The sequence below is a fragment of the Hippichthys cyanospilos genome, chromosome 1 (assembly GCF_059441005.1).
Source record: "Hippichthys cyanospilos isolate Australia breed blue-spotted pipefish chromosome 1, RoL_Hcya_1.0, whole genome shotgun sequence".
Classification (NCBI taxonomy): Eukaryota; Metazoa; Chordata; class Actinopteri; order Syngnathiformes; family Syngnathidae; genus Hippichthys; species Hippichthys cyanospilos.
Window position 1 is genome coordinate 5,463,709 of NC_142369.1, and position 15,147 is coordinate 5,478,855.

Genomic DNA, 15,147 nt, shown 5'->3' on the forward strand with positions numbered 1-15,147 from the left:
ACACATCCATTTGGCCTTCATTTTTTGGGGGAAAAAAGTGCATTTTACATTTGGGGTATTACATTTGTGTTTAGTTAATCTCGCCACACTTGAACAGCGTTCGGGCCATATGGATGAAATTTAATCTTATGTGTTTTGCTCTGAGATATGATCTTGAACTTGGCTTTGCCATGCAAGCACATTTTTGATTTTTTGTCAAGCCCTTGAGCAACTAAAGTAAAATCTAAACTAAAGTAAATCTGCGGAAATACTCATCGCTGCCTGTCTGTGCGGCTGACTCGTTTGCTCATAAAATTATAAGAGTTAAACTGCCACAGGAAGTAAATAGAACTGATTTATCTCATATTTTAAATGCTTTTAATCCCCGGGGTTTTCGCTTAATCTTTGACAGCTCTAATTATAACCATTCCAATTGTAAATGTTATAAGAATTTACATGATAGCTGTGATATGGGAACAATTTCTTATTTTAAAAGTATGCGGTAAACATGTACTCGTTAAAGTATTTATTCAGTCTTTTATTGTTTCACAGTTGCAACAAGGTCACTGACAATCAACAATAAAAAAAAAAAAAACATATATATCGTATTTTCCGCACTATAAGGCGCACCGGGTTACAAGGCGCACCCTCAATTAATGACATATTTTAAAACTTTTTCAATCAGAATATAGTAATACTCAAAGTAATAACAATAATAACTCAAATAATAACTTTAAACTCTCAATCGCATAATAACTCAATGTCAATATGAGCAACCTTGTTCAACTGTAAACACACAAAAGAAACAGGTCAATTTTACTTTATCAGTTCGTTCCCCGTCTACGAATCCCAATCTCAATGCTGATCCATATATAAGGCGCACAAGCAGCTTTTTTTCAAAAAAAAAAAATTAAGGCTTTTAGGTGCGCCTTATAGTGCGGAAAATACGGTGTATATATATATATCTCATTAAACTATTGACAAATCTCCTTTCATGTCTTCTTGGTTTTTCGTCCGATCACAGAATTGATCCAGTCCATGTAGTTGGCCACTTTAGTGTAAACACCCGGCTTCCCTGAGCGGCCGCAGCCCTCCCCCCAGCTGATGATACCATACAGGAAGTTGACGTCGTCCTTCGCGCAGGCCAACGGGCCGCCTGAATCCCCCTGTCAAAATGCCATAAACTGCATTAGCGATGACGGTAGTGTACACGAAAGAAAATTCCTGCTTTGTGATACAAAACACTTCATTGCTAGTTCCGCGTTAATGGCTAATTTAACGATAATTGCTAATCTAGCGCTAATGGCTTTACTAACACATAAAAAGTCATCACAGAGAAAAAGGTTTGTCTCTGTATTCTTTTTGGGGAAAAAAAACAAAAAACATTTGTATGACGTGCACTTTGAATTTGACAGTGATTTGACGAATCAAATATTAAAAATGAAATCAGTTGATTTTCAACGTTGTCAGATTCATTTCAAATGATTCGAAGGTGTCGCGGCGTCATAATCGGAGATAGATACACATTGGCGATGATTATTGGAGGTTATTGTTTTGTGGGTTTATTCGGTGTTCAAAATCGATCATTTTGGTCAGACTTGAGATCTCAGCACAGCCCGAATGAAGAGTATCTTGACTCTTGATGATACCCTCTCACCTGGCAGGCGTCCACACAGCCATTGAGGCCGGCACAAATCATATCTGTGGTGACGTGGTTGCCGTACACCTCTGGCCTCTTGCAGGTTTCATGCCGGATCAGCCTCACTCCTGCTTCCTGCAAGCTGGAATAACCATCTGCTTCTATTAAAAAAAAAAAAAAAAAAGTACAGTTAAGTAATCCTGAGTATACCACACATATAAATAATATGCCTTAAGTCACAGGTGTCAAACTCAAGGCCCGGGGGCCAGAACCGGCCCGCCACATCATTTTATGTTGCCTGCCAAATGCTGATTTGATTTCAAGTTGAGCTAAACTCGCAGGTTGTCTTGAAAAAAAAAAAAAAAAAAAAAAACATTTTCTGTTCCCGATCTATCTTTTGAACAGATTTTATAAGCCTCTGATTTCAAAACTAGGTAAAGACGAAAACAAGCAAAAACTGCGTTTATTAGACATGTTTTTCTATTTTTAAGTCCTAAATTTTCAGGGTTTTAGAGAAATTAAGGGGTACGCTAAAATTTAAGCAATGACTTAAGGATACTTTTTTTTAGACTGTTTTTAGATTTATTCCGGCCCTCTGACAGAAACTATAACTACACTGTGGCCCACGCTTAGCAATGTTTAAAACTACAATGCTAATTTCAGTTAGCCTGTCTATGGTGTTTTGCATTATACCTTTGCTTTAAGATTTTTTTTCTGAATTATACGATTTGGTTGAGTGTTTCTGTGTTTAAATACACAATATTTCAATCTCCTTGTCAGTCATACACTTTCAAATTCATCTGGAAGTGACAAATAGCTTATTTGGAGAACTGCCCAAGGGAGTTAGTGAAAACAGGTGTGAGGGAATTTTTGGTCGCGCTGTGTTTTGTGTACAAATACAGTTTGTTTACCATGCGTTTGAAAAACTTTGTATGGTCTGACTCACTCTCATGCATGTGTCCCCAGCCACTGATGGAGCAGCAGAAGTTGTCCGGAAAGGCCACGCCATTTTCGGGCAGACAGATGGGCCGGATGAACGGAGTCCGCTTCACACAGCGGCCGTCTTGCTTCTTCAGTTTGATGAGGACTGGCCCAGATAGGAGGTCAAGGAGATAAAAAAAAAAAAAAAAGTAAACTTTTTTTTCAATTTTTTTGGGGGGGGCTCTGTGTGTGAAGAGAGACGCAGCTGCTCAGTGACGCACAGCTGTGTACGCACTCGTGAGGTCATTTAGTTTGTGTGATTACCAATGTCGTGGAGCGTCGGGTTGAAGACGGAGAACTGTTTGGGAAAGACGTACTTGTCCACTCCAAAGGTTCGCGCGTCAGGACCGCTGATGTTGAAGTGGTGCTGGCCGAGCACCACGCGAAGCTGCGACTTCAGTGGGCTGGTGGAAAATCACACAATAAACGTGGGTTCCCTTTCTGTATGTTCAATTTGTAAAACAGCAAAAATTTTCTGGAAGGTATATTTCCAAGTAAAATTAAGATAGGGTACTTATATTACAAATTACACAGTTACGGCAATTAATAGAAATGAAAATCTTCTTCTCTTTCTGGCTTTTTTCCTTCAGGGGTCACCACACTCAATCAACTCCCTTCATTCAAGCGTGTCTCCCGCTTCCTCTTCTCTCACTCCATCTAGTTTCTTGTCTTTCAATTTTCACTACATGGATGAAACTTCTCTTCTCTACATCTCCTGCCCGGCAATTACAAATTCAGCATCTTTCTACCTAAATGTTCACTAGCTCGTCTGCTGGCTGGCTGCTCTAAAAACCACATCATCCTTCTCACTATGTATGTAATATCAACAGCGGCCAGAGGCGGCGCCAAAAAACTAAGATCAAGCACAAACATATGAACTGTTAAACTAAATCATCTCCTCAACATTATTTCGGGTGCAGCCCACGCGGCCCGGTACCAGTTGATCCACGGACCTGTGCCAGTCCGCGGACCGGGGACCACTGCTGTACACCTTTCCTTTCAGTTTAGCTGACCCTAACCCTATCACACATCACACCTGACCCTTTTCTCCACCCGTTCCAGCCTGCACATGCTTCGTCACCTCTTTTCCACACTCTCCATCGCTCCGGACCGTTGATCCTTCAAATCCTCCATTTCCTTTATCTCCTCTCCCTGTGTCTTCACTCTTCCACTTGGGTCCTTCTCATTCACACACATATACTCCGTCTTGCTGCGGGTAACCTTCATTCCTCTATTTTCCATGGCCGACCTCCACCGCTCTAGCTTCTCCTCCACCTGTTGCCTACTCTCACTACGGATCACAAAAGATGCAAACACCATAGTCCATGGAGATAGTCCAGAATTACTGTTGAGTAGTCCAGCATTATCCATCTGGCTCATCTGGATGACAGAACAAACCAGGCCGAAACGGATAAAAATATCTGTATATCCCTGACATCAGGCCACTGATTCCAAAGACCCTTTCTTCCCCTGTTTCCTTTCGGTGAGGAAACCGAATGATTTCACGGGGGCCTTTGTTTTCCAAAGAAGAGATAACATACTTGCGGAAGAAGCAGTGCGCCGCCGAGACGACCCAGCAGGACGCGATCAAGGTGCCGGCGCAGAAGTCGGATTGCCCGATGTAAATAGCCGCCATCCAGGGGTGGCTTCCCGGCAGGGCCGAGTTTCCTCCCATGATCCTTCCCCTGGCCACGGACACCCGCTTTTTGTGTTTTGTTCCGCAAACCGGCTTCTTTGCTGCCACCGAGGGCTTGGCGTCGCTTAATTCGGGCAGCGTGTTGAACATGTTCATCCTACGAGAAGACGCTATGGAAAGAAACGTGTTGGATTGCTAAAGTGTAATTCTAATGCTACAAGTAACAACAAAATGGTTTTTGGGGTTTGTTTTTCTCCAAGAACATTTTATTCCTGTGTGCGCAGGTGTACTCACACACTGGCATTTTGCAGGAGGGCACTGCACAGTACTCCCAGGAGATGGCGCCCTTGCTCAGAGTGTAGCACCATGGCATCTTGTCACCATCAGGATTCCTGCACGCACATGCATGTACTGGTTTCCATTTATAGATTTTGGACTATTCGTTTTCAAGTTCATGACAGTTGAATCATTTGGTTGAGTTCATTTTAAACATATTTATATTATCACTATAGATGAAAAAAAGACATGAATACACAACTGTATTAAGGTGTGTAAACATTCCAAATTATACATTGTAATGTTAGAACTATTGTCTGACTATTAATTTTTGACACCAGTCAGTTTTTAAAATATTCTGCCCTGCCACGAGTAGCCAAACCCAGTATTTGTAGTTCTAAATCTAAATGTTTAGAACTGCCTGTGTGAATATTTTAAATCAGGTGCATCTAAACGTTTTCCCGCGTTATCAACATAAATGATAATAAACTATAAATATGAGCTTACGTTGTCATTCACTACGTCACCTTAACGAACCGAACGACGCACGGAGAACGTAAAACAGGAAACGGAAATGCAACGCGACCCGACAAATTAAAAGCATGCATTTCAAAAAATAAGATAAAAAACGTCACAAACTCTAACGCTTGAAGAATTCTTAACATAGTTATTAACTAATATTACTTAGTTATGTGATGTACTTTTTTTTGCATTTTTTTCAATTTATTTCCATTTTGTGCATTTTTTTTTTTAATTTTTAAATTTTTTAATTTTTCCTGGAAAAACCCGCGAAGTACTGAGACCGCAACATCTGAGACCGCAAAGTAGGAGGGATCACTGTACATCATTATCAGCCTATACTGGTTGCGTTAAAATTGCTTCTTTGATAGTTGGATTTCAAGAATCGAAGCAATACTGTATATTTCTGTATTCAGAATTACAATAGTCATTTTTATGCTTTTACACTTGCTTTTCTTTAGTGAATGCCAATTAGCAGATTGCTGCCCACAATGTACGCACACAATGTACACACCTGCAGTAAGCATGCTCCCCGAGGCCTTTGAGGGACGCGGCAGCCACCGTGCCCACGTGGAGCTCGTCATACAGCAGCTCTGAGTTCCACGGCAGACAGCGAGCACCAGACGCGGTAGTGGACACCACCCCACGATAGTTTGCGCCCCGGCTGTTATAGCACTCACTTTCCGGCTCTGTTTGGGAAGTAAATTCAAGTTGTTTTATTTTTTTATAGCATTTTGGATGTTGGTGATCGTGCGCACGTCATGCAGAGAAAGGCAAAAGAAATACAAAGACAGCCGATGTGAATGAGGCTTTGCACTGGCAAGACTACTTAATGGTGCTTAGATCTTGGAGGGGGCACTGCTAAACCATAAAAAAAAAAAAAAAAAAAACCTGCACAATTAACTAATGAAATAGTGATGATTTACCAGACGTTACGTGTCAGCAAAGTTTCAAGTGTTTTGGCGCTTGTTTAGACACTTAAAACTAGCAATGTTTTCTTGGCAAAACAGCGCGTCGTCCCGGCAACAACACAACAACATTCGTAAAAACTCATAAACCTCGCGTTTTAACGTCACACCTCCGAGCAAGCGCATTATGAGCTATTTCTGGTTAACCTTCTCGGGAAAAACAAAACATCAAAGATGAAAACTTTTTTTTTTTAACCAGTAGGTGGCGCTATCACGGTTTGTCGATGTCTTGGCCTGGAATTTCATATAATTGGTAAAATTTGGAGAGAATGGAATTACCCGGATCAAATTATGGGATTTTGGATTGGCCAACATGTAAAAGATGCAAGGCAAAGTAGCATCCATTTTTTGCTAGTCTTACTATAACAATTTGATGGACGGTTGAATTCAGCCAATTTTGTGGACACACCCACTGGATTCAAGATCAGGTCCAAGATCTTGATTTTTGAAACACAGATAAAAAGGTTTGGCGGCAGAGTTGGCAGGGGGAGAGGATTTGGAGGGGCAGGAGAAGGATCCCGGAAATGGAGCCGAAAGAACGAACGGAGAAGATTTTTGTCGTGTGTTGGTATACTCACTGAAGCCACAGTATGGTCCGCTGTAGCCGTGTCTGCAGTTACACACCTTCTTGCCGGTGGCTGTGATCATCCGACACGTTCCATCGTTCTGACACGGGTTCAGGCGGCATTCTGAGCACATGAAAGGGCGTTGAATACCGGAGTCATTTTTTATTGAGGATAAAGATGTTTTCATGTCAGTATCATATTTTTGCACCGTAATCGGCACGGGCAGAGTTGACGTTTTCCAGTGGTGTTTAAAAAAATATTATTTATAGCAGGCAATGAGTGCTTTTGTCTTTTGCTCACTCAACCAAGGGGACATTTAAATGGAGCAGAATAGGATGAGCTGCTTGAAGAGTTGACTCAACAGAAGATGACAATCACTGTTTTTTTGTTTGTTTTTTTGCTCGTTGTCACGTTAGTCAAACGAACGTGCTTTTCGTAGAATTTACAGATCACAGGTGATAATATAAGAAGTTATTTTGAAAATATTTCCCATCATTATGTTTATGTTATATGGGGTTAAGATTTTTTTCAGTGTCTACTGTTCCTCAATGGACCTTCATGGAAGCGCGGTGTAGTTTGGTGATAGGGTATCACCGGTGCTTGCAGAGTTGACTCAACAAGCCACCTCTTAAAATAATGATGTTGCTGCATTATTATTTTTTTTATTATTATTATTTGTCATACTTGGATGAGAAGGGTTAAAAAAAACAAAAATATTTTTCTCTGTTTGTGCTAAACATGGTACACACTTAATGTACCAAATATTGAATATTTTGTTAAAAAATAAAAGCGATTTTTTTAACACAGTGATACCGTGACACTGTGATGTTTGCCGAGGTTATCGTACCATCAGAATCTGATATTGGCCTATGCCTACTCCACAATGCTAACAGCATTTCAATGCATTTATGTTAGCGTCAAACTAGTGGGGACTGGGCTAAGTAGCTTACTTGTTTTAACCCTTATAGTCCGTCATACTCCAGTCCGCAAGGTTCCGTATCCTGCATGTTTTTCACGTCTTTCTTTTGCAACGCACCCAATTCCTAACACACAAGGTGTAATTCTAATTGTTTTCTATTTACGTCCGATCAGACGTTCAAAGTATTGCTCCTGCGGGCTCGTTCAACGATGCCTAAAGCTTTAATCAGGGTCCCTTTTCCTTCAGGATAAGATCAGTCTGGCTCGAGGGAGCATGAAGGCACCTGTGCAGTTTTGCAGTCTTCCTACCCATGAACCCCACCACTTCCAATGAACCCGTAGGCGTGCCCCAATTTACCATTCCTTAGTCACCGTGAGTCATATAATCTTGTCTTTTCTTCCATTATGATCAAAGGAAGGGCGTGGGGCTGCTTTAGTATCTTGGGCAGGAGCGGAGTATATTTTATACGCGCTCCCGTTCCGTAGGTGTCGGTAACTAAAGCAAACAAGACAGCCGTGTCGCGTGAGCCTTACGCATGTAGCGGGCTCGTTGGCACTGGATTTTGCCGTCGATGCACGTGCACTGCTCCACGCTGCGGAGGTGAATGCGGCCCCAAGACTCCCCCTCTTCATAATGGTGCAGGTGTACGGTTTCGTAGCACTGTTCTGGAAAAAAAAAAAAAGGTAACAAAGGTGAAAGAAACCTGATTGTTCACTTCTGGACTCCTTTCCATTCCAGAGAGTACATCTTCTGTTTCTTACAAAGCACATTTTTCCCCGTGTAGAATTTGTATTCATACTCAATATAGAACCATAACATTGAAAAGGTGAGAAATCTTTTACCTTTGACCTTTGCGTAAAGGACGTATCCCCGCAAACGGCATACTCACTGCGCTCGCACAGTCTTCCAGAAAAGCCATCGGGACAGGAGCATTCAAATGTGAGCCCTCCTGGGATGAATGTGCAGATGCCGCCGTTTTGACACGGCTTGAGCTGACACGGATTGGTGGTCCTTCGGGACGTGTGGACGGAGACTGGACAAGGAAAAGCATCCGGGCACATAGTTTAATACTCCCAAGGACACCCTCAATCGACTCTCACCATATCTTGATTTGACTTTTTAATCCTACCGCAATGTAATTATTCATCGTAGATGGTGAAATATTTCCTGCATTGCGGGAGTTTTGCGACCATTGTTTACAAATTGGAATTAGCTCGGAGAAAAACGCATTTACAATTACTGTTTTTTTAGCATTTAGTTGTGCTGTTTGTCACTACTTGTAGCAGGCACAGATAGATAGATACCTTCCAGAGACCTATTCAAATTTGCGTTTACACTTGAGTTCACCTTGTCTTAGTGTTTCTCAACTGTATTTTGCCAGGCCCCCCCCCAGAAAAGAGAACCCCCCCCCCCCCCAGTCGATGCAATGAATATAAATAAGATTATTATTGATGAAAATTGTTTAAGTATACCTACACGTGTATCCTTTTTAACATTAACAACAGAAAAGCAATATAAATCAACTTAACAACTGTTAATTATCTTTATCGCGTTTAAACGGGTTATAGCTTAGTCTAAAACGGAAAAAATAGGCAAGTGCACCAAAGTGCCTGAAACTAAAAGAAAATGATGAAAATTATTACTTTATTGCTACTACATTCCAAGTGACAAAAACAAAGCCTTTTTCCTGGGATCATCCTGGGATAAAACAATAATTTGAGTTACAAACCAAACTGAAAATCTACCATAATGACCACGCACTGTCGAAAACTGTTTGCCTCCTGCCCTGTCGCACCTGAGTGCAATCACCAACCGGCACGTATTTATGTAACCATGGCAACCATGGTTCCACCCACCATAATAGATTGGCATGTCTTCTGATAATTTGTTTAACTCTCTTAATATAAACAAATTAGAATACACAAAAAGCTTTTTGGCTCCAACAGATTTATAGATATAGGTCATTTAGGGACAACATTTCATGGAAGGCTTAGCACAAACTTTTCAAGTTTAGCATTTATGCTAATGCTAACCATTGGGGTGTCTTGGCTCTGCCGCACAGAAGCCCCACTTTCGGTCCCGGTCGAAATTAGGCGTAAGAGAGCACCTGCGGGCAAACAAAAGAAAGCATACAGAGCAGGAATTGATTGGGCAGACAAGAAGATGACAGCGCACCGGATTATTTGTTTTTTTTTTTCCCCCCCGCCTTGAGGACTCACCACGGTCTCGAGGCGAGGACGGTGATGCAGTGGTGATGAATTCTTCCGCCCTGGCGAAATGGAAGTGCACATTGTTTGCCAGATGTGGTGACGACTGTCAACGGGAGAAAAATAGAAATTTCGACGTTCGACTCTTAGCATTCTCACAACATCAGTCAAAGGTTTGGAAACGATTTCAAAAGAGCCTCCGTAGAAAAATGGATAAAACATTCTCTTTTCCTTGACCAAATAATTCAATCGATATTTCTTCATAACGTTGACTTAAGTGTTCATCTTCAGGAAAATGTTCAAAGATGAAGTTAAACTTTTTTTTTTTTTTTTACTTTTGGAACGTAGCTAGCTGCTGTATTTGATTCCTACAATATATTTTGGCAATATTATTCATGTGAATGCTTGCTTCTTCGTATTCCTGTATTACGACAATAACACGAGCGCGAATGCCTGAGTGTCAACATTCCTGCTGTTCATTTGTTTGACAATAGTATCGGTTTGCAAGTTTGAAACGCGGTATTTCCACAGATTTTTTTTTTCTTACACTAGGGTGAAAGCTTGACTCGGCATTTTCACTATTTTCTCGAACCTTTAATACTAAGAGCCATTTTGACTGTCAACCATAAAAAACAACACAACACAAAATATTTCTTGCCATTTGAAGAGGATAAATGTATTTACAAAATAATACAAAATGTATTTTGAAGTAATTCTATTGTTTGTGAATTTAAAACCGAAAAACAAAAACCAAAAATTTGGATCACGTAACTCAACCGAAATGTGCTATGCTGTCATCTTGGCAAAAAGTTGAGAAAAATAACCTAAATTTGTTTTGAATAACATTTTTATCTTTAGAGATTGTGTCGCCTTAGTTAATCAATTAACAACAACAACTAAAAAACTACAAACATTGAGTCAGAAGTTTTCAAACTTTTGACTGATCCTGAAGTTGAACATCTGAAAATGTTTTATTCGAATCTGCCTCATGATTTCACAATTATATGTAGAACAACAACAAACTACTCTCATTTCAATTTGATTGATTGATTGATTGATTGAACATATCAAGACATGCAGTAACAAAAGAAAAGAAATTCTATCAATGATGCTAAATTATTTTAATTTTCGTTTGTATTTTACGGTTCATCATTTTACATTTTTAAAAGTGGAAAGAATGAACAAAAACTAATCAAGCCTTTTCTTTTGTTCTTCATTATTACATCATATTCAGATATGGTAACGTAACGTAAAGTATCAGGAATATAACAAAACAGAAATACATAACAATTTCAGAATTTCTGCAGGGTCTCAAGTGAATGATTTGATCTTTTTGTAACAGTCTTTTTAATCTTCTTTGAAAACTATAAATGATTCTCATTTTTCATATCCATCCATAGTGATGGCATAAATTATCACAGTTTTGCAGACACGCATTTTCTTATTGTAAGTTCTCATCTTAGATTTTTTTTTTAATTACTTGCCCTTCCAATTATTAGAACCCTCTCTGATTAAAAAAAAATAATAATATTGTGGCAAAGTTGTGAATTATACATTATTACAGGCTATTTTGGATCCGACTAAGTCATGGAATTTAAACATGTTAAGTTTAATGATTAGTGGATTATTTAGTACTAAATATCATTAATGGATGAAAATTCATATAGCTTTGTCTATATCCTAAAGACAGACAGTATTTGTTTTATATGCATTGGCCCATATCTCCACACACTGAGTCAGGAATGACATTATATACAGTAATATTTATATGATAATTTTTCACAAAAGCCTGCTTTTGTTGCGGGGATTACATTGTTAAAATTTTGCTGGGATTTCACTGTAAATTATTGGATACGTTTTGCATTACTTTGACAGTAATGAAGATAGCAAAATCCTGTAAATGCATTTACAACATTTTGTCCTGCAAAAATCCAAGGCTGCTGTAATTTACACAGGTATTAATTGTAATATTACAGGGTAACTTAAATACAATAAATTACTGTAAGTTAATATAGGTAATTATTGTGAAATTCTGATCATTTTTAATAGTGCAGTTAATGAAAATACACATTTTTGACACACGCCATTTTGGGGGTTCTACAAAAAACAACAGTCGACTTGGCCTCCCCAGGAGCCAGAAGGTTCAAATTGCAATCGAAGTGAATGAAAAAAGCGATTAGTGGATGACAATTACCCCGAAAACAATTACGTGAAAACTTTAAACATGTTTTTCTCCCAACTCGTGATTTCAACTTGGAAACATTCAAACTGCTGTCAATTTTTGAGCTAACTCCTTGTATTATATCTCATCCATTTTCTATAGCCACTTATCCTCACAAGGGTCGCAGGCTTGCTGGTGCCTAGAGACCAACACACAGAGACCAACAACCATTCACGCACCCAATCACACCTAAGGACAATCGATATCTTTTTAAAGGGACTTAAGAGTAGAATGAAAACATAGCAACGTCTGGATTTTAATCGTCGGAGACAGAAACCTGATTTTCAAGAGATCCTAAAAGGACTTTAAATGAAGCGTGTGAAGTCAATTGTTTTCCAAAGTTACCGAGAGCCACCAGAAAAGTATAAACGAACCGCATGTGGCTGCGGAGCCGCGGTTTGCAGACCGCAACGGCGACAAAGCTCTCGAGTCCCTGAACGTCTTGCGTTACCTTTTTGACTTGCTGCAGATGGCTCTTTGAAGATAACGGTCTGGCGCACAGGCTGGAATCAGGAGCAAATTGCGCACTTCATCACAGAAACATTCATGTTTATCATTTGTTGTTGTTTTTTTTTAATCTGCATTCTACTTACCCCCTGTGCGCTAAGAACAAATGGAAGGAAAAGTAAGAGCCCGTATGTCATGGTGGAAGAATGCATCGGTCCCGTAGGAAGGAAAAAAAATCTGCCGTCACCTCATGTGTGGAAGTTTGAAGCGTCCTCGCTGCCCTTTTACACGCGTGGATCCCTGCAAGTTGCAAGTATTATCCTGCCCCGCCTTACGTCATTGGGCTTGTCTATGTCTTGGCATATTCCATTGCCGCCCTCGCCCCCGCCCGCGCGGTGCTTCCCAGGCGGATGCCCCGCGCGCTCTGCCTTGCCTCATTGCTGACAAGCCCCCTCATAGACCTGCAGGGAGGGGTGGGGGGTTGGGGGGGGGCTCCCTCTGTTCCGAAGTGCACTTTTTCTCGGCTTGTTGCTGATCCGAGGGAAAGCTTTGACGTATGAAAAAAACATAGCAGTAAATGAGTGTTATATTTTATATACGTTCGTACAAAACCAACTTTTTTTTTTTTTTAAATCTTACACTCGTATCTCAAAATCATCATCCCCTATTGGAATGAATACAAACGGTGCCGGAGCCAAAAAGCTTTTTGTTTATTTAAAAAGAGTTAAACAAATTGACATGTCAATCAATCTATTATGGTGGGTGGTACCATGGTTGCCATGGATACATTGTTGATTGCATCCAGGTGCGACAGGGCAAGACGAAAAAAATTTTTTTCGACCGTGCGTGGTCATGAAGGTGGACTTTCACTTTGGTTTGTTACTCGAATTATTTTGTTTATAATTATTGTTTGTAATTATTTTTGTTTTCTCAGTATATTGAAGTCCAAAAGTGCTGCTAACCAAAACGCATCATATGAATGTTGATGAAAATAAACAGATTGGCCTACCTAACGGTAATTCAAGAGACTACTGAAATTGTACATCATTAATATTTGATAGTTTTGAACTGTATAAAAACATTAACACTTCCTCTCCACATAACAACCAAAGCAACTGGTCAAATGTCAAATACCTGAGTTAGTAGTTTTTAAAGTAGTCTTTCTAGAATAAAACAAAACAAAACACTATTTTACTGGGTTAAAATTGCATTTGTTTTTAAAGTTTGACTTCATGACCATATTCTGATTTCGTCTTGTAAAAATCTGACCTGGTCTTCCTATGGCAGGGGTGTCCAAATTCGGTCCTCGAGGGCCGCTGTCCTGCATGTTTTCCAGGTTTCTTTTGCTGACACACCTGATTCAAATGATCAGGATAATCAATCATGAGGCTTCTGCTGAGCTGATTATTTGAATCAGGTGTGTCGGGTAGAGAAACTTAGAAAACATGCAGGATAGCAGGCCCTCGAGGACCGTCTTTGGACGTCCCTGTCCTACGGTAACAAGACTATAATATCATTCCTGTTTCATCTCGTGAAAATGACGTAATCTTGATTGTTTTCCACTGACAGAATGTTCTTTTTGTTTTTTTAATTTTCAGCTTTTTCTATAACACTACAACATTTTATTCGGCCACCTCAGGCATTTATCGGTACATGGGGTCATGACGTTTGATTGGCATTAAAAACGTATCCCCCGTACCCCAAAAAGTTTTAGATGCCCGCTTTAGGACATGCTTTGCGGGCATTCCTGCTGGGACGTGCTGTGTCCCAAAAAAACAAACCGAGGACCATCCCATTAGCCAAGCGCTAATTTCCACCAGCTGGCATCGCGGCCCAGTCCAGATGCTAACAAGCTCAGCATACGAAGCTCGAGTACTTTGCTCGACTCAGCGGGAATGAAGTCGTCGGTTTACAAACAACTCAAAAAGCGCTGGCGGCCTTCAAAGACACTTTTTTTTTTTTTTAATGGGGGATCTCAACCACAGAAACAGAAAGCACGGGGAATATTCAGTCATCGGGAATCAACACAGGAAGCACAGAAAAGGAATTCATTTGTTGATCCTCAAATTCGGCGTTGGGATATTTGTTTTAAAAAGATAAATTAAAAAAAGGGGGAAATAAGGAAAAATAGAAAATATTGGAAGTAAATTTGGTCCAAATTGTATCCTATTAAATGGGACTTTAAAACAAAATATTACAATGGTTGAGAAGATATCAAACAAAAATAATCATTTTCCAAATCCAAATTCAAACAGTATCAGAATTTGATGCAGTCCTTCTAATGAATAAAAGAAACTGATACAGACACACAAAACTCCAATATGCCGCAATACTTCTACGTTTGTAATACACATTTCAAAATATGGCCAAAACACCAAAATGACACCCAACTGAATGTACCAAAACAACAGAATTTACAATAACTAGCATTTCAGAGGGGCTTTGTACATGCAGAGTTTTTTGTCACTCCTTCCCTCGGGACTTTCAAAGTGCAACAGTGGATTTGGGGGGGGGGTCCCGTTAGACCACGGTGGCCTTAAAGAGGTCGGCCTTGCGGTCCGGCTCGTCCGGGCGAGCGGCGGCGTGAGGCAGCTGCTGGGCGTTCCTCATGCGACTCTGGCACTGCCGCAGCTCGGCCACGTAGCCCTGGAAGCTCAGGCTGAGCTCCGACTCGTCCCCGCGGGGGGGCTCCGCTGGCGCGCCCTCCTCCAGGTGCACCCCCTCCACATCCATCACTTCGTGAGCCAAAACCTCTTTCTCGCCGGGAGCTTTGGTGCTGCAGTCGGCGC

General features: G+C 40.5%; 2 protein-coding genes across 2 annotated transcripts in view; both read right to left on the bottom strand.

Moving 5' to 3' along the window:
* Window positions 1-536: 536 nt before the first annotated feature.
* hgfac (HGF activator) lies at window positions 537-12,730 on the bottom strand. The gene is made up of 14 exons (XM_088423193.1): window positions 12,505-12,730; window positions 12,363-12,414; window positions 9,703-9,796; window positions 9,517-9,590; window positions 8,373-8,516; window positions 8,017-8,148; window positions 6,577-6,687; window positions 5,545-5,719; window positions 4,530-4,627; window positions 4,141-4,405; window positions 2,864-3,003; window positions 2,565-2,705; window positions 1,637-1,779; window positions 537-1,145 (listed from the first exon to the last, which is right to left on the bottom strand). The coding sequence occupies exons 1-14, from the start codon at window positions 12,568-12,570 to the stop codon at window positions 972-974; spliced, it is 1,809 nt and encodes a 602-aa protein (XP_088279319.1). The 5' UTR covers window positions 12,571-12,730; the 3' UTR covers window positions 537-971.
* A 1,428-nt stretch (window positions 12,731-14,158) lies between these two features.
* Window positions 14,159-15,147, bottom strand: part of LOC148428783 (regulator of G protein signaling 12-like) — a 33,505-nt gene continuing 32,516 nt past the window's right edge. Inside the window, exon 18 of the mRNA XM_088425755.1 lies at window positions 14,159-15,147. Coding sequence (XP_088281881.1) covers window positions 14,879-15,147 — 269 coding nt within the window. The 3' untranslated portion in view covers window positions 14,159-14,878.

Bases quoted from the DNA above. Each gene is read 5' to 3' on its own strand.
- hgfac (XM_088423193.1), bottom strand. From the start codon at position 12,570: ATGCATTCTTCCACCATGACATACGGGCTCTTACTTTTCCTTCCATTT. The intron at 9,591-9,702 runs GTGAGTCCTCAA...GTTTGCCCGCAG, and splicing joins GTCCTCGCCTCGAGACCGTG to GTGCTCTCTTACGCCTAATT. The intron at 8,149-8,372 runs GTGAGTATGCCG...TTTTTTTTCCAG, and splicing joins TGGAAGACTGTGCGAGCGCA to AACAGTGCTACGAAACCGTA.